Source organism: Hippopotamus amphibius, chromosome 2 (assembly GCF_030028045.1).
Source record: "Hippopotamus amphibius kiboko isolate mHipAmp2 chromosome 2, mHipAmp2.hap2, whole genome shotgun sequence".
NCBI classification, from domain to species: domain Eukaryota; kingdom Metazoa; phylum Chordata; class Mammalia; order Artiodactyla; family Hippopotamidae; genus Hippopotamus; species Hippopotamus amphibius.
Genome location: NC_080187.1, coordinates 54260718 through 54276621, shown reverse-complemented (window position 1 = coordinate 54276621; position 15904 = coordinate 54260718). Strand labels below are relative to the sequence as shown.

Genomic DNA, 15904 nt, shown 5'->3' with positions numbered 1-15904 from the left:
AAGGATACCTACTAGAATCCCTTAACAAAGACATTAATAAATAAATACAGGTATACCAAAAAGCCAAAGAAAAATAAAATAAAATACTACAAAATATTTTTCAATTAACCCAAAAGAAAACAAAAAAGATTACAAAGGAATAAATAAATAAGCTAAACAGAAAGCAACAGCAACATGGCAGACATAACAATAATAACATTAGATGTAAAAGAACTAAACACGCCAATTAAAAGGCAGAAATTGTCAGACTACTTTAAAAAAAAAACGCTAAACCTAAATATGCTATCTATAAGATAAAATTTTAGCCTATATTTAAGAGTGATTAACGACTGAGGCAAAGATACACCATGCAAGCGATATGCAAAAGAAAGTTGGTGTGGCTATACTAATATCAAGCAAGACAGATTTCAAAGTAAGATTATTATCAGAGAGATAAAGGGACATTTCATAATAAGAAACATCAATTTAACAGCAAAAAATAACAATCCCAATGTGTGTATACCCAATAACGGAGTTTCTAAATGAATCATGCAAAAACTGGTATAATTAAAGGAAAAAATAGACAATTTCACAATCACATTTAGAGATTCAATGCCTTCTCTCAGTGACTGACAGAACAAATGTGGGGGAAAAAAATAAGTAAAGATACAGCATTTTGAACAAGGTTATCAACCACCTTGACCAAATTGATATATACAGAACACCATGCCCCAAAACAAAACAGACATTTTCAAGTACACACAGAATGTTCACTAAGATAGAATGCAGTCAAAAAATTTTAAAAGACTGACATTTTGAAGAGTCTGTTCTCTGCTCACTAATGAAATTAAATAAGAAATCAATAATAATAGTATATCTCCAAGATATATGAAAGTGAATTAACATGTTACCCAATAACGATGGGTCAAAGAATAAATCAGAGAGAAATTAGAATATCTGGAATAGAATGATAATAAAAGCACATCATGCCAAAATCTGTGAAATGCAGAAAGAAATAACAGAAATCAATGAAACAGAAAATAAAGCCAAATTTGGCTTTGTGGGAAAACTAAGAAAATCGATAAACCAGTCTCAAAAGTATTTAAGAAAAACAGAAATAAAAGTTATCTTTAGAATAAAAATAAGGAATATAACAGATTCTATAAATATTAAAAGATCAATAAAGGAACATTATAACATTTATGTAAATTGAATAATTTTGATGAAATATAAATTTCCCTAAAAAACATAATCTATGAAAACTTATAAAGAAGTACAAAAGGTTAACTTTATATTAAAGAAATTGAAGTCACAATCTAAAATCTTCCTACAAAGAAAATTCCAGGTCCAGATAGTGTCACTGGTGAATCCTGCCAAATATTTAAGGAAGTAGTAATACCAAGTTCACATAAACTCAGGAAAAAAGAGATGATGCGGAAATTTTTCTTAAGTCACTTTATGAAGCCAACGTAATCATGATACCAAAACCTAACAGACATTGTTATGAGAAAAGTACATATATTCATCATAGAACAAATACACAAAAACTCTAAACAAAATATTAGCAAACAGAATCAAACAAATATAAAGGACAACACATTATGATCGAGTGGTATTTCTCACAAGAAGGCAAGATAGATTCAACATTCAGGACAATGTGACTCAACATGTTACGATAAGAAAGGGAAAAATTCAGACAGGTATTATAGTAGGACAGTGGTTACCTGGTAGGAAATCCTGATTTAAACTATTTCTGAAAGATGCTCAGATTTCATGACAGTGATTGAAAAATGAAAATACAACTTACCTGGGTCAGGAGAATGGTTACTTTGGGGACAACCAGGGAGGGATGGGGCAGCTGGAGTGATTCCTCTGGAAACTGTGGTTTGTGATACATCCTGTTGACTTTCCCACCGGCCCTATTAAGGACAAAATCAGTAATTTTGATTCATATTAATTAACAAAAAAAACCTAAAGATATTGAACAGAAAACTATTACACATTAGTAAAGCTTTATTCTTGTTATAAGATATGATAAATCTGATTATCTAAGTATTTTGCCTCTTACACTTTTCCAATTCTTTAGAGAATTGATCTCCCTAATAATAATACCACCCCACATTTGGATATCCCCTCCAGCTACAATTTAGAGTCTCCTAATAGTCTTTCTCCTATATCATGCTGCTTCTCACAAAATGTGGATTTAGTAAGATATTTCTTTTGAAACGTTCCCTTTCGCTCTGCTTCTTAGGCCCTTTCTGCTCTGTTTCCTCAAGATACCCTCTTTCACTTCAGATTCTTGACTGAAACCCAGGAACAACTCTACTACTGTCAGGCATCTTCTCCTCCATTCACATACCATTCATGAAAGTTAAAAATTCTAGAACATCATATTACCAAGCCTCTCATTTTTAACAGATATTAAAGATGAGTTCCAATTAAGCCCAAACCAAGCAGTCACGAGTTCCCGATAATGGAAGTCTCTGAATTAACAAGTCTGATTGTACTTTCAATTTGTCTTGTAAACGCCCATTAAAGAGATTTCATTGCATAATACAAGAAAATGCCCGTCAGGTGATGAGGTAATTCACCTGTCTAGAACTTGTGAGCCATAAAAATGGTGATACCACCAAAGCACTTTGAATATCAGTCCCATCCAGTAAAGAAATACACTCTAACTCATGCTACCAGTACAAAAACCAGTAATGGAGGTGAGACGCAAATCTTTTAAATGTTGTATGTTCCCTTTTGATCCTCTGATAATCACTCTGACTTCTTTTTGACCAGTGTTTAAAAAATGGTATTTTATATTAGTTTAAACTAGTTCTCCCCAGATGAGAGACACTAACGATCAACTTGAGTCTTCATTAGTAATCGCCTGCAAAGTAAGTTCTTTCCTGCTTTTCAAGATGGATGGAGGTAGAAAGCCCTCTCAGGTTGCCAACTGTTATTGGAAACCTATCTGCTTTTAGCAGCAACCTAAGTACTGATCATAAAATCAATAAGCCCTGAGTGATCTGGATCCTGTTTACCCTAAAGAAGGCCACTTTCCCTAGGAACTCGCTCAGCACTTGATATTGTAAAAAATGGTAAGATGTTCAGCATTAGGAAGCAAGGAAATAAAAGAGAGACGATGAGGGAAACGATGAACTCTGAACGCGTCACTGTAGGCGCATTTGTGTTACTATGAATTACACTCTGATTTACATACTTTAATGTTCTGTTACTCTGTTTTGTATTTAAATTTAATTATTTGTCTGGGAAGCTGCAGCTTTGTGTGCTCTGGGACATCACCGTTAGGTTGTGGAACACTGAGGTCAACACTCTTCGGAGCGTCTCAGGGGAAGAAAAGCCTCATGCTTTCTTTACAGGGTTAAGCTTGTACAAGGCTGCTCTGAAGACAATTTGCTTAATTTGAGAATAAATCTGTTTTCATACTTTAGATTTTTCTTCCTTGTTTGGCAGCTGACATAGTGGCGCTCTGTCCCTTATGAAAACTAAGCAGCTGATTTGAAGTCAGCACCTCAGCTGTTTGGTGTGGTCCAATGACAAATAATGTAGGTGTCACCTCTTCCCCAAGGCATACTCGGGCCTCTGCTAGCTTCCCTGGTAATTTTTCCCAGATGGCGCTCCCACATACAATGTTACTCCTAAATCTGAATGGAAGCAATAACTCTTGCTGTCGCATATATTCAAGTATCTCAAGTGACAACATTTGAAAGGATGCACACAGTACTTACATGGTGCCTTACCCATATTGCTAGCCCTAGCGAAGAATGAAAAACGGAGACATTTCATTGCATCCACCTCCCTTAACTGTCATCTTAACCTTGAGGAATCTCACAGTCTCACTCACCAGAGATGGAGACAGAGTGTTTCAAATCGCTCTGGGGCAGAACAGGCTCTGCTTCCGAGGGAACAACAAATTTGGATGATAAACTGGGTACAACACTCCTCCCTCATCTTTTTGACACCCGCAGATCTCTGGGGAAACACTCCACTGAAAGCATTCACTATACTCTCTTTCTCTGGAGGTACATGTCCATTCTCACGCCAGAAGTGGAATCTGTGGTTCCGGGTCTAGCAACACACACTTCCCCCCAGGGACAAGGCAAGTAGTGTCTTTCCAATAAATTTTATATGCTTGGCTGTTCCAGAGTTATTCGCCCTTTACTGAAATGCTGGGGAAGAAAAAAGGAAGCATCCCGGTTAAAGGAACTTCAAAGCAAGATGAACTCAGGACAATGAATAAAAAGGATTCGGCCAGACACTGGACCTTCGAAGTCAAAGAGTATGGGTTTTTTTTCTCTTTTTTCAACTTCTAACACAGTAATCTATGCTCCACTACTGCAATCCTGGAAGATAAAAAAATTTGTGATGTTTCTGACATTTTTCACATCTATCAGTCTTCAGAATCAGCCACAATGAAAAGATAGAAGAGAAAAAACTCTAGTTTCATTTTGGGTCCCTAAACTACCTTCAGGATTATTTAACAGGCCGAACTCAAACAAATAAAATACTATTCAAGATAACAATTATTAGGAGCTAGCACCATGCTTAAAGGCAAAACCCAACAGAGGAAAATATAGGAGGCTCTCAGCTGACCGGAGGACGTGGTGGGCCCCCCTTGGGCACCTCCAGCTTTCCTGTTACTGCTCTCCAGACACAAAGGCTTTGGGTGTTCTGTGAAGAGGTCTGGTTTTGATCAGGAAAGTGACAGAGAGGTAAATAAAGAGAAGTGCCGTGACATTCCAGGTCCAAAGGTGGCTTCTAATGCAGCTAAAGAAGAGGTGACTCATATTTGGCATCAGCCTTAACCAGTGCCATACTAAATAACTGCAGCTTTCAGGAAGGTGATGGAGCCAAAACACACAATTCAGTTTTGTTAGCTGAATATTCACTTAGGCTTTTGGCTACTTTTAATTGCATCAAAAACTCCAATCAGAAGATGAGAAACACCTTACTAACTTATTTAAAAATATATAATTCCATTTAATATGGCTTTAGAAATACCAGTATTTTTGGTTGACAGAGTTCCTTGCACCGCCAACGACCTCAATGCATAGCTACTGTTTAAATGGAAAAACAATCTGCTGCAGAAATTAATTCTGCACCTAAGTATAAGTCTAATCTGGTAGACTGGTCATAAAAAGTTTGCTAAGTTTTCATTATATCTATAAAAACTGCCTTACAATAATGAAGAAATAGCCAGTAACAGTGCATAACAATATCACTGCAATTAGGAATATTTTATGTTTTTAATTGAAAAGCTTATCAAGAGTGATTTCCTCTAGGCCATAAGGTGAATTAAAAGTTAATAAGAGTAGTTAATCAAATTCAATTTATCTTTTTAAGATTAATTAGTTCATCAATTCCATCTTGGTGGAGCTCTGTAAACAATTCCAATTTTCATACATAGTAAGCATCAATAAATAAGGGCATGCGAAATGCAGCTGGCCGAATTCTAAGTGTTCCAGGCCAAAGTGTGAGGTTGTCTTAGTACCTTACCCCTTGCTCTCACCTCCCCAAGAGCCCTAATCCTATCAAACTCTCTGCTCCTGCCTCCAGGCCACACCTTTTAGTGTTACTTTGCTCCCAACTGACTGATCTTTGTCATGACATTAACTGAAAATTAGGAAGGAATGGCAGACTTGAACCTACTCTGTGGCCCCCCGCCCCCCGCTTCTAAACATAATTTCAACTAACCTGAATGCTCTGATATTATGTGTGGGGGACACAACACACCAGATTCTCTGGTCTATAACTCTTGATTTCATAACAGGAAAAGAGGGATAGACACGTAGATAATGAAACGGAGAACCTAGAATTAGGCCCACATGAGCTTGCAGGGTAGACATAACTAATGTGATTATAATTTGCAATTACATCAAAATATGGTAGCATTTTAAGCATCAATTCCAGGTTAAAATTGTATTTCCCACTCAACTTCCTCGTACACTTTCACGCAAAGAAGGCAAGATGGTCCCACTGAGCAAAGTTCAGTGGCGCTTAAGGAAAGCCCAAGGCACTTTCACGCCTTTCTTTGCTCCTCTCCCTCCCCGTCCCCTGTCTTCCTCACATTTACTGCATCATTGGCTTAATTAATGAATTAGCTCCAACTCCTCACATTCCAGAGCCTTCTACATTCCATCAGATGACTTCATTCCTGGTATCTCCTGACAGATATTTTCATAATCCCAAGTAACAAGGAACATTTGAGAGGAATTGTATATACTGATTACCAAAGTTATTTTTACAAAAGGGTAAGAGCCAAAAAATTAGCAGTGTCAAATTTAATCGTCTTATAAAAACTACATTTAAAAATGCATTCTTATTCTCAAGGTAAAAGCAAGCATGTTTTAGATAGTAGGATAATACTTGTATCCCACTCATTACGAAAAACCTAATGGATTAATTACCTCTCCCTGGATCTCTGAAAACTGAAGAATGATGGAAGCCCACCCATCACCAAAAAAAAAAAAAAAAGAAAAAAAACCAACATGAGTCTTTGAGATTTTCCAAAACAATTTCTTCAGTAATCTCTCCTTGAGGATTCTACGCAAAAATTATTACAGATAAAGCAACTAGAGTCCTTCTCAAACCACTACTTACAAGAGAATAAAATCCATCTACTCTAAAGGGTAGAGAATAAAATTTTTAAATTTTAATTTAATTTTTTCAATAGGTAATTTGTTCCCATGATCCAAAAACCAAGTAATATAAAAAGACACAGTGAGAAGCCGCCTGCCTCAGGTTCCCCACATACTTCTACACTCTCCCCAGGCAGTTTATTGTATATCCTCATAGGGTTTCCTGTATGTATGTGAACAAATCTATAAACAGCCACATACACTTTTCTGTTATCCTCCTCCTTTCGTAATTCAAACTGCAGCATGCTGTGCTGCACTACATTTTTAATCATTAAGTATATCCTGGTAATCTTTTCACATTAATACCTGGAGGGGTTCCTAATTATTTTTACAGCTGTAGTGTCCCATTTATTTGTGTGTGTGTGTGTGTGTGTGTGTGTGTGTGTGTGTGTGCGCGCACGTGCACACAGATAAATCGTATTCAACCAGGCCAAACCAACAGACATGTAGCTTGTTTCCAATCTGCCGTTATAAACAGTGTTGGCAATGGGCACCCTCATACATATGTCATTTCATATGTCTATAAGCACTGCTCCTGTGTAAAGACGTTTAACAGGAGCCGGGTAATTTGTATGTCAACTAGTTTAAACACTACCCAATCCTGCGGAATTCTATTATGGGCAGCAATATAACAATTTTGAATTCAAGGCAATGCCATATTGGATGACATTTTTCATTGTTTCATTTAAAAGGCCAAAGGGAGGAATCTGTGTTCCTTGCTGCTACTGGTGGAGGGAAATGTTTCTTTTCTCGCTAGTAAGAAAATGCAATTTTAAGAATATTTATTTTCCCTAAAAATCTTTTAAGATGCTCTGCTTTAAATGATAAAACTACTGAGGGCCTCTCATCTGCAAATGGGGGAGCCACTCTGTGCTCCCCACTGAAGTGAGCCTGGAATCAAATTCTCTTTGCGAAGTGTTCTTATCGCTTTGTTTCGTAGCATCAGTTATGATTCTCTATCACCTGAATTTCCTTACTCGTTAAACAGGTCCACCCATTAAATCTTAGACCAGTTTTTTCCTCTACCTTTCCTCTAATGAAAAGCAAAAGGTCTCTGATTTTGATACGTGGACATTCATATAATGAATTCATTCACATACCCTATGGGTCTGGACGTAAGCATGAAGTCAAGTGATGCCCACAGTGACCGTGACAGGGTGGACGGGAGCCCAGCCGTACCTGTGAACCATTCAGGGCCTGCGGGGACCGACAGTTCACAAGAAGATAAAATGGCAGCTCCACAGCTGCGCTGGGAGTACAGGCAGGAACAGGGGGCTGGCCCTTCTGCTTCTCCCGACAGGGCCCCTGCTGCCCATCACAGGCTGGGGACGGCTGTGGCTGCGGAGGGTGAGAGAGGCCGAGCTTCGAGGAAGACTGCGGCCTGCCCACAGAAGAAAGGGAGGTGTCTGACGAAAGCCGGAAATACACGCTGAAACGGAGTGCGCAGAGCCAGATCCCTGCTGCTGGGGTGACACCAGGACACCGGCAAAACCTGAGAGGACAGAATCTTCTCATCTTCACTAAGTTACCCAGCTGCCCCAGGAGAGCAAGGTGACTAAAAAAGGGAAGTTCCTGGTAGAGTAACAAAAAGGGTGTAATGTTATTCATTTAATACACGTCCTGCTGGGAAATGCCTGGTGGTCCAGTGGTTAGGACTCCGTGCTTCCACTGTCGAGGACCTCCACTGTCGAGGACCTCGGTTCGATCCCTGGTCAGGGAACGAAGATCCCACAAGCTGCATGGCGTGGCAAAAAAGCAAACCAACAAAAAAAAACATGTCCTGCTAACTTCAACCCTCCACAGAAATTGCCCTGGGAAAGCCCTCCAATAGACTCTCCACTCTCAGAACCAAAATAGTCTTTTCAGCCCTCATTACGGTCTCTGAAGAACCTAGAAGGAGTTCTTCCTAAAACGCCTTTCTTCCCCCTCCAGTTCCCAAGCTGCTCTCCTGAGTCTCCTCTCCTCTCCTCTCCTCTCCAAGGACTCCCATCCATCGCCCCGGCCAGCTTCTCCTCCCTAGCACGCCCCGTAAGCATCACCACCACACCCGCACAGCCTCATCTCTGTGTCCAAACCCCTCATGCTGTTCCCACCAGGTCCTTAGTCCCCAAATCTGTCTTCAGCTCAGGCTTCCAGACCCCTGAACTGGCAGACACACCTTCTGTCCAAAACTGAACTGAATCATTTTCTTCCCCAAACCTGCCCTGCCCCACACTCATCTCTCTGCCCTGTCACCCAGAACCCACATCACCCTGTATCGCCCTGGCTCCACCTCGTTCCTCATGTCCGCAGAGTTCTAGAGGTTCATCTCCTGAGCGTGTCCTGAATCTCTCCCTCTCCCTCCCCACAACTGAGACCTCTCCCCCACCTGCTCTCTCCACCCTCACTTGTGCATGGACAACTGCACACATTTCTACTACATACATTATTCTAATGTAATTTTATACACCACAGCCAGGAATATGAGTGGGGTTTAGGGGGACTTTTTAAAAACACCCCTTCGGTGACCAGCTGCCACACTACTTGGTACATCATATAGGAACTTCTGAAATAAGGCCCCTTTCTCTGGGCTCTACCCCACACTGCGCCCTCTGCTCTACTTGTGCTCTTTCCTCCTGCCACACTTTTGTTCACATCCTTGCTTCGACCCCTTCCCAGCCCTGGGTGGACCTCACCAGCCTTCAGCATTAAGCTTTGGGGGGGGGGGGGGGGGGGGGGGGGCGGGTTCCCCTCTCTGAAGCCTCTCTTGGTCCCTGAATAACACCTATAAAAGAGTCTACTCCCTCCTATGGGCTCCTACTCTACCCAGGCATACTTTTATTACAGCATCTATGTTCCTTTATTCTATTTATTTGGTGTACCTGCAACAATTTTCTTTCCAGTAGATATTACTGTTTTCTATTATTTTCTCCATTTAAACATAAGGAAACTAGAGGGAGAGAGAAAAGCTGGAGAAATTTTGGCCACTTTTTTCGAGGAATTTATGATAAAGGATTTGGGTTAGATAAATTTAAGAAAACAACAGTCATGTTTTTTCTTATATCTTCCTTAAAATACTTCAGTTATTTATAATTAATAATGACACAATCAATTTTCCAAAAACTCTGCTTTGTTTAGGTAATCATAACTATGCTATGCTTATTGAGCTTATTGTCAGTAGCCCCATATCAAGGAGTAATAAACCTTAGCACACTTTCAGACATATGGAAGGTGGTCAGTGAACTGATGAGATGGACAGCAATTTATTTGTCTATAAATAGTGACACATATATTTTTAAGATTTAGATTACTGGTAGGTTGCCTGAAATAATAGAATATGCATACATACACACCTATCTATGTATTGTTTCAGGTAAACTCCTCGTAACCTAGATATTAAAAATGAGCCTAATCGTTACTCAATTTCATTGTCTTTTTCTTAAGTTTTTATAAAGAAAATTTCAAACCTATACAAAGATCGTAGAATATTTAACAAGAATATAGAAAGAGGAGTATAAGAATAGTATAGTGAATACCACTCAGCTTTGATAACTGTCATTAAACAGTCAATCTTCTTTTATCTATAGCTTCTTTTATTCTGAAAAAACTTCCTTATGTCAGACCACTTCATATGACACGTTTGACTTTCTCAAGGGTTAAGATACTGATACAGAGCATACTGCCTGCAGCTGGCAGCAGCAACATCTAACGAGGTCCCTCCAAAAACAGTAGGCACAAAACTGTGTGATATCCAGTTACGACAATTTCCAGAGTGATCCCTTTAAGCAATAATGAATCATCTATGCTTAAAACTCTGTTAAGTTGGGAAAAGCTATATTAACAAGTAAATAAATACATTCCAGCTAACAAAATTTCTGTTCCCTTATTTTTCTTTCTGCTAACAAATAATATTAACTTTTAGACATAATCTTACTCCTCGTGTATTTTCAATCATTTCGTCAATACTTTACTATTAAAAATCTGATATGAAGTTCCTTTTCTGACACAGACAGGAAGAATATTTTCAACAGAAATAAGAACTTAAGCAACTAAGTTGGTTTTTAACCCTTAAAAAGTAGAGTAATAATAAGGTCTCAGTAACATTATTTTAACTGACAGATAAGAACACAACACTCTGCAATAAATTTCACATAGTATAGAAAAGTGGGAGAAAAATTGGCATGCAGAACTAGAGTGTGATATTTGAGAAGAGGAAAGCTGAATAGGAAATAGCTTTAAGACTGACAGAAAACAGTTACAAAACACTCACCTTGTTGCTACCTAGACTGTAGGATGGAATAAGATCCTGTCTGCTCCCAGACAACTGAAGAAGAAATAAAGAGGCAGATGAGTCCTTTACATGCAAAAGTACACAGATCTATGGTCCTGGAAATACAAGACTTTGAAAACCCAATCAAAAGAATGTTGAAGCTGGACAGTAGCAGAGAGGCTGTCAAGACCAAAATTGCAAACTAGACTAGTGGCCTCTGGGACACTGCCAGATGCATTTTTTTTTTAATTGAATTGATTAACATTTTTAAGATGGGAGGTTTGTGTAAGATCAGATATCCAGCTTACACTGAGGCAACAGCTGGCTGGGCCCCAGTAAGAGACACTTCATTTGTTTATCCCCTTCTATTTTGAGGATACCAGGTTACTGGCGACCTTACCTGGTCCTGATCAGGCGACTCCCTTCTCTGGGTATTATAGCTAATGCATACACACAAACTATTTACTTTAAACCATAGGATTCTAAATACCAAATCTCTGCACATACCAGTACATTTTAATAGGTCATTTTTTGAAGGAGTAAGAAGATATTTATGCTGAGTTAAAGTGATATTTTTTACCGTCTGAGAATGTTCCCAATCTTTCCATCTGAGATCATCTGTGACATCACTCAGTCTTGCAGGGCTGCAAGTGCCCTCCAACCTGACACCCGTCCTGCCTCTCACTGGGACCTCTCCAACACCAAGGCTAAGGTTAAGGGTCAGCTGCTCCTTATTTCAGTGCTTGTACCATGGTTTTTCTGGGTGTCAAGTTCAGACAAGGGTGTACTATTTCTCATATCCACATCTTTATCAAAATTAAGGAACCCCAAGATAAATCACATGGCCACAAGCATACTTCTTTGAGAAGAATTATTTGTCTGCTTAATATGCATGTAAATTTTATCTAGGTTTTAAAACACAATGACAAACTTACAACACTGTTACAAAACAAACCTAACAGGGGCTTCCTAGGTGGCCGCAGTGGTTGAGAATCCACCTGCCAATGCAGGGGACACAGGTTCGATCCCTGCTCCAGAAGATCCCACATGCCGCGGAGCAACTAAGCCCGTGTGCCACAACTACTGAGCCTGCCCTTTAGAGCCCATGAGCCACAACTACTGACTCCATGTGCTGCAACTACTGAAGCCCATGCGCCTAGAGCCTGTGCTCTGCAACAAGAGAAGCCACGGCAATGAGGAGCCCGCACACCACAACGAAGAGTAGCCCCCACTCACTGCAACTAAAGAAAGCCTGCACACAGCAAAAAAAGACCCAACACAGGCAATAAAATAAATAAATTTATAAAAAAAAAACAAAAGAAACCTAACATACCTTACTCATTTATGTTCCCCTGGATGGCCTTTAAGCAGCTAAGTTTATAAACCTAGCCCAGACTTCTCCTCAATTTAAAAGTAATTTTGCACAGCGAAAGAAACCATAAACAAGACTAAAAGGCAACCCTCAGAATGGGAAAAAATAGTTGCCTATGAAACAACGGACAAAGGATTAACCTCCAAAATATACAAGCAGCTCATGAAGCTTAATACCAAAAAAGCAAATAACCCAATCCACAAGTGGGCAGAAGACCTAAATAGACATTTCTCCAAAGAAGATATACAGATGGCCAACAAACACATGAAAAGATGCTCAACATCACTAATCATCAGAGAAATGCAAGTCAAAGCCACAATGAGGTATCACCTCACACCAGTCAGAATGGCCATCATCACAAAATCTGGAAACAACAAATGTTGGAGAGGGTGTGGAGAAAAGGGAACTCTCCTGCACTGTTGGTGGGAATGTAAGTTGGTACAGCCACTATGGAAAACAATTTGGAGGTTCCTTCAAAAACTACAAATAGAACTACCATATGATCCAGTAATCCCACTCCTGGGCATATACCCAAAGAAAATCATAATCCCAAAAGAAACATGTTACCATAATGTTCATTGCAGCACTATTTACAATAGCCAGGACATGGAAGCAACCGAAATGCCCATCTACAAATGAATGGATAAAGAAGATGTGGCATATATATACAATGGAATATTACTCAGCTATAAAAAGGGATGAGATGGAGTTATACGTAATGAGGTGGATAGACCTACAGTCTGTCATACAGAGTGAAGTAAGTCAGAAAGACAAATATTGTATGCTAACTCACATATACGGAATCTAGAAATGGTACTGATGAACTCAGTGACAAGAACAAGGACGCAGGTGCAGAGAATGGACTGGAGAACTCAAGGTTTGGGAGGGGGCGGGGGGTGAAGGAGAAGCTGAGAGGAAGCAAGAGAGTGGCACAGACATATATATACTACCAACTGTAAAACAGATAGCCAGTGGGAAGTTGTTGTATAACAAAGGGAGTTCAACTCGAGGATGGAAGATGCCTTGGAGGACTGGGATGGGGAGGGTGGGGGGGACTCGAGGGAGGGTGGGGGGGGACTCGAGGGAGGGAGGGAATATGAGGATATGTGTATAAAAACAGATGATTGAACTTGGTGTACCCCCCAAAAAATAATAAATTAATTTAAAAAAAATAAATAAAATAATATAAAAGTAATTAAGTTCAGCCTAGAAAATTCAAACGGCTTTCCCTAGGCACTTGGCTGGTTTTGCTTTAGTTCAACACTCACTCACCTAACACAGTTACTGTGCCAGGCATGGTGATATGAAGATAAATGAGAAACATTACAGAGGAATTCACATGGATGCTTTCCCTGTAATAGCAGGAAGGGCAGTGACAGAGGGGTGCACCAACACTCATGGGACAGAGAATGGGGACACAAATCAGTTCAGAGAAGGAAACGATGTCTGAGGTGAGATTTACAGGATGGAAAGGAGTTATCCAAGTAAACAGGAAGAGCGTAAGTAGGTCCCAGGCCAAGCGCAGGATGGGGTCCCACGTACTTACTCTGTTCACATTTGGAGAGCTAATACTCCTCCTACTCAGCTTCCCTTTTCCCGTCAACTGTTCCTTGACTGCAACTTCCTGTCAGTCAGAGAAAATACAGAGGCAAAATACACATGAGAGACACACTTCCAAAGTGACAATATCTAAAGCAGACTGTGAGCTATGGACACATTCCTAGTTCTTTAAATCACGGCTGTTACTTCACACGACAGAATGACCCAATTACCATCGCTGTGGAATATTCAAAGTTAATTAAACAGACGACAGGTTACCTGGATCATTCTTTTATCTATTGAGGGCCCCCTTGAAGCTGGCCAGAAGTTAGTCCCAGGAGAAAGATATGAAAAGCAGACCATTCGCTTTCATTTTTCATTAGTATTTTTGGTTAAAAAAAAAATCTCAAAATTGCTACATAAAGTGAAGTTTAGGGTTTCTCTGAGGCTTAGGTTTATGGCTGGCACTTCTGCTTTCCCTTCCAGAGATCCACCCTGAGGCTGTGGAGGCAAAGAAGGGCACAGCTTTCTACCTTCAGCAACATTACTACCCAGTATCAAGGCATTTGTAAAATACTTCTTTAGCCACCAAGAGTTATATGAGAGTGAGTCAAAAATTACCTGCCCTCTGGCTGTAGGATTTACAAAATTTTTAATATAACCAGAGTGAGGATAATTTCTGACTCACCCGTGTATATTTTCTTCCACTGCTTCCAGGCAGCTAGGTACCATTTAGGGTCTTGGAAAAAGTTGCTTTCCAAAAGTAGTTTTGCACCTTCAGAGGCTTACCCAGCAAGTTTAATCTAAATTAATACGCTCCACTTAAAAGCTTCAAAAGTTCAGACGTAACAGCACTGTGAATTGAGGCAAGTGAAACCCAGAGTCGGGCTGGGCTGGCGCCACGGCCACCAGCTCTGTCAGCTGACCTGACGAAGACGATCCAACGTGAGAAGGTTCTCCACCGCCAGCACACTCCTGAGGTATTTCTCAATATACGCCTCCGAGTCAGCAGAGGCTGTGTTCTCAACATTAGCTGCCATTCTTGCTAATGCTTCTCGTTCCTCTACTCCCTGGGCATCCTGAAGGATGAAAAGTTGTACATTAAAATTAAGTACCTTGCAGAAGAAAACGTTTCAAAAGCTTCCTGATCTATACAAATACACACAGAGTGCTGAACGAACAAATGGGATGTATTCCAAATTCCATTTGAAAGTCAGCTTTTGGAACTCGGAATGCATTCTCCCACAGAAATCATGGCATAAATGGTGGTTAGTTCACTTGAAAGGCTAGTTAAACACAGAGTAGCTGAAACACAGCACATTTTCAACAAAAACCATTCTCTCCTGCATTTCCATTGCAAGCAAAGACATTGCTGGCTAGAAAGATTTGGTGGGCTAGCTGGAAATCTAACCACAGCAGTACTTTAGGAACATATCTTGGGGGGGCAGAGGGAGGAATAAGGAGCTGGGGTGATAGCTGGATATGTGTGGAATCCAAACAACCCTCGCAGGAGACAGACACGAGTATGCAGGGTAAGAGCGGAAAGAAGGGCTGGATTCCAACCCTTTTACTAAGCAGCCTCCCATGGACTATACATTCCAAGTGTGGTCTCGATCCCCAGCTCTGCAGTGGCAGAGGCCACAGGCTGGAAGCTGACCAAGAAGAGAAGTAACCAGGCAAATTCTCACTTGCTGGGGTTTCCAGCAGAGCCACCCAGCTCCCTGGACACGGCTGGTCCAGGCATATAATCTGGAAGTTCACAAGTCAGGGAGGGGCTTTGCTGATGTAGTTATCTCAGGCTCACATGGCTCCTAACAAAGCACTCTTCTCAGGAAAAATCAGATATTTTTTTTACTTGTGAACTTGTTATAATAACATCAAATACTACAAAACATATACCCACATGCCACTGCATCTTAAGATGCCATCAACTTTAAGAAAAAACATCTTATATACCACTAAGGAGGAAAAAAAACTCTGCCAATTAACTTTAAGATATTATCAATTATAAGACACATTCTAACTTCAAAATTTTTTTTTTAATTTATATAAACCTTAGAACAGATCAAATATGGAAAAATTCAGAAGACGGCTTAAGTTCACAAAACTTTAGTC

General features: G+C 40.0%; 1 protein-coding gene across 2 annotated transcripts in view; it reads right to left on the bottom strand.

Moving 5' to 3' along the window:
* The window catches only part of KIF13B (kinesin family member 13B), a 179841-nt gene that overhangs the window by 27397 nt on the left and 136540 nt on the right, over window positions 1-15904 (bottom strand). For both annotated transcript variants that reach the window (XM_057720824.1, XM_057720827.1), the window contains 4 exons: window positions 14716-14868; window positions 13797-13874; window positions 10879-10932; window positions 1787-1898 (listed from right to left, as the gene is read on the bottom strand). In XM_057720824.1, the coding sequence (XP_057576807.1) occupies window positions 1787-1898; window positions 10879-10932; window positions 13797-13874; window positions 14716-14868 (397 nt within the window). The remainder of the gene's footprint in view (window positions 1-1786; window positions 1899-10878; window positions 10933-13796; window positions 13875-14715; window positions 14869-15904) is intronic.